We start from the raw sequence: 2,935 nt of genomic DNA, 5'->3' as shown, positions 1-2,935 counted from the left end.
GCTGGAATTACCAAAAACGATGGAAATAGAAATGGGTGCAGGTGCGTTTGGTGTCAGCGCTTTTCATTTTAAAGGCGACGTAAAGGTTTTTTGATGTTTTAATGTTATAACGGCGTTCGCTCACCATTACGTCGCTCACAGTTGTGTTTTGAGTGATTCGTGCGTGTTGAGTGATCCTGTCTTGTCTTGTATTTGGGACTTGAGTGCTCAGAAAATTTCTGTTTTCACCTACCCCCTATCCCCGCCCATTGTTCCATACTTACTCGCTTACTTCGCAAAACTTTAGGTCGTACATAAAGGGTTCAGAAATGCTACAGAGGCATTTCTCAACAGTTTAAGGGTTGTTAGTGGCAACCATTCCATAATAACCTTAAAATGACCAAAAGTAACCTTCAGGGAACGTTCTACTAACTTAAAAAAGACATTCCCGGAACATTCTGCCATTTATTATCAAGGCGTTTTTTTTTTTTAAATCAATATTGCAGTTTAAACTTAAGAAAAAAAGTTATACAGTTTAATAGCTTAGAAAGTAATGAGAAAAATGCATAATATAGCTTGTTTAAGGTTGTTTAAGGCTACTTTATGAGCAAATTAACTATTAGTATACTGCTCGGACTCAAGGCCTACTCAGAGTGTATTAGTACTTCATAAAGGAAGTGTGTGTTTGGTCTAAAGGCCTGCAGTGCTACTTTATCCACTGCATTACGCACGACCGACGCAGCAAAGAAACTATGTATAAATTGTATCAATGAAATAAGAAGTATGGTCTATTTCATTTGTCATATAATAGACTTAAAGATTTGAATGTAACTTGGCAGTTTGCAGGACGCACGCGCACGCATTTGCCCAATTTTAAGACACTGGTGTGACGTAAGAACATGCGTTTCAATTTGGACTTTTAGATTTATAATGAACGCAACATTCTCCGTTTTGCAGAAATGTAACTGTCATTCAATTTAGTTCATGTTTGTCCTGTATAATTCAAAGCTAAACGCGCTTTTATTTCTTTTCAAACACAACTCATAAAAGGCTTGAAAGCATGAACCTGGTATTTTCATGTCGAGGGGGCCTACGTTTCGTTCCGCGCGTGCGTAAATCTGTTTCTGTGCGTTTCAGTTTATCAGAGAATATTTCCAATCAGATGAAGAAATCCAAATTAAAAAGCAAAGGGAATTTTTTTATCCTGTATTTTTTCTGGCGTGGCATTATTCTGCTCGAGGCCTCATTTAGTTTGAGCGCAAATTCGTACCGTGGAGAAATGTCTGAAATAAAATGTCAAAAAATATGCATATAATTGAAAAAAACACACACAAAAAAACGAAAAGTGTGAATAATAATACGAGACCAACAAAACAGACATCTTTTAACGCCTGATAGAAGAACTCTGTAGACCGCAGTTTTCTCCAAAGACACATTTTTGGACCGGGACGCGGTGCTCTTCCCTGGCCGCCTCTCCTCGCCGCCTCTCCGGTTCACATCTGCCTGTCTGCTGGTATTTCCACCGGGAGGCAACGGAGCGTCTCTGCGTCACGTGTCCCGGCCGTCCGCCAATCGCAGCGTGGGGGGAGCCTAAGTCAGCGATAAGCAGCGCGCAGAAAAGAGCGAGCGGGTGGTAGGACGCGCACTACGAAGAGCTGACTCGTAACTGCCCGAAAGCCCGAGGCCCCCCAGCTGCCCATGAGAGGCTGAGGGTCCACCACGTCCTCTAGCTTCAACCCACGATCCTCACGCGGCCGCTGCTCGATGCTGGGAGACAAGACACACGGTAAGAAACGCGTCATATTTATTACAAATGGAAAAAAAGAGAAAAGCGCGTTTGGAAATGAGGCAGAGCGAGTGGAATGACTGGCAGAGGATTTCATGGATTTATACTGAAAGAATGTATATTTGAAATAAAGAGAAGGCCAATTTACCAACGGTATTTGTGAAAAGAAAAAAGTGTGATGTTTGAAGCTGCCTGTGGTGAAATATTCAAGTTTCCCGGAGCCTCCTCTGAGATTTTATACTATTAATTACATGCATAAATCGTAAAAAGAGATGTACACAAATGTTTGGCCTATATCTTACTTTGATAGAATTAGACTTTTATTTTTATTTTTTATTTTTTTTAAGAATGTCAATTGCCTTTAAGTCAGAAATTATAATTAAAAAACCCACACACACATATGCCAGTGGACACCAGCAACATAAGAGCTTTATTTCTGTGCAGAGCTCGCGCCTGTTGCACCTGCGCCACAGCTTTTTGCGTGCACGATTTAAAAACGATTTAAAAAAAGCCTAAAAATAATGCTATTCTTTTTTTATCTATTCAAAATCTCTTTTTAATGTAATTCATATCCTCGTTATATTAAGCCAGGTGGACATTTGAATTATTTTGAAACATATAAGCATCTTTATTCAGCCCATAGTATTTATATTTATACAGTAATACGGTGTATTTTTTTAAATATATGTATTGTATATATTTTTTTGCAATATGAATCAATCAAGAATCAATGAATCAAGAATTTATTCTATTCTTATAATTTTATTTTGCTTTGTCTGTCACAGTACTAGTCGCAGTAACAAATAAATAAGAAAATAAAAGACAGCACGGGCCCTTGTAAAATTGACAGGCATAAATATTAATTTAATCTGACATGTATCTGATTTTTTTGTACTAATTATTGAAAGCATAATTTTTAAACACAGCCTATCCAATAGCTTGAATAAGCATAAACTGCAGGATGCGTGAAACCTTTATTATTATTAGTTTATGGAGCCGCGTTTGATCCATTTGAACCCTCGTGTGAATTGGAATCTTATGGCAAAATATCTCTTAATTGACACGTTCAGTTGCAGATTGGTTTCTGACTAATCAAATGCAGTGCGATTAACACGACTAAAGACAAGTATCACCACGAGATAATTGTGTTCCTGTTGAAAGATAAACGGT

The 2,935-nt window shown here is 38.2% G+C and overlaps 1 protein-coding gene across 1 annotated transcript in view; it reads left to right on the top strand.

Annotated features, from left to right (window-relative positions):
• Nucleotides 1-1,654: 1,654 nt before the first annotated feature.
• The window catches only part of nr5a1a (nuclear receptor subfamily 5, group A, member 1a), a 21,201-nt gene continuing 19,920 nt past the window's right edge, over nt 1,655-2,935 (top strand). Inside the window, exon 1 of the mRNA XM_072433543.1 lies at nt 1,655-1,765. Within this exon, the coding sequence (XP_072289644.1) occupies nt 1,744-1,765 (22 nt within the window). The 5' untranslated portion in view covers nt 1,655-1,743. The remainder of the gene's footprint in view (nt 1,766-2,935) is intronic.

This window comes from Eucyclogobius newberryi, unplaced genomic scaffold (assembly GCF_026437365.1).
Source record: "Eucyclogobius newberryi isolate DKJ021-1_F unplaced genomic scaffold, fEucNew1.0.hap1 SCAF_6, whole genome shotgun sequence".
NCBI classification, from domain to species: domain Eukaryota; kingdom Metazoa; phylum Chordata; class Actinopteri; order Gobiiformes; family Gobiidae; genus Eucyclogobius; species Eucyclogobius newberryi.
This window is presented reverse-complemented; position numbering and strand designations above follow the sequence as displayed.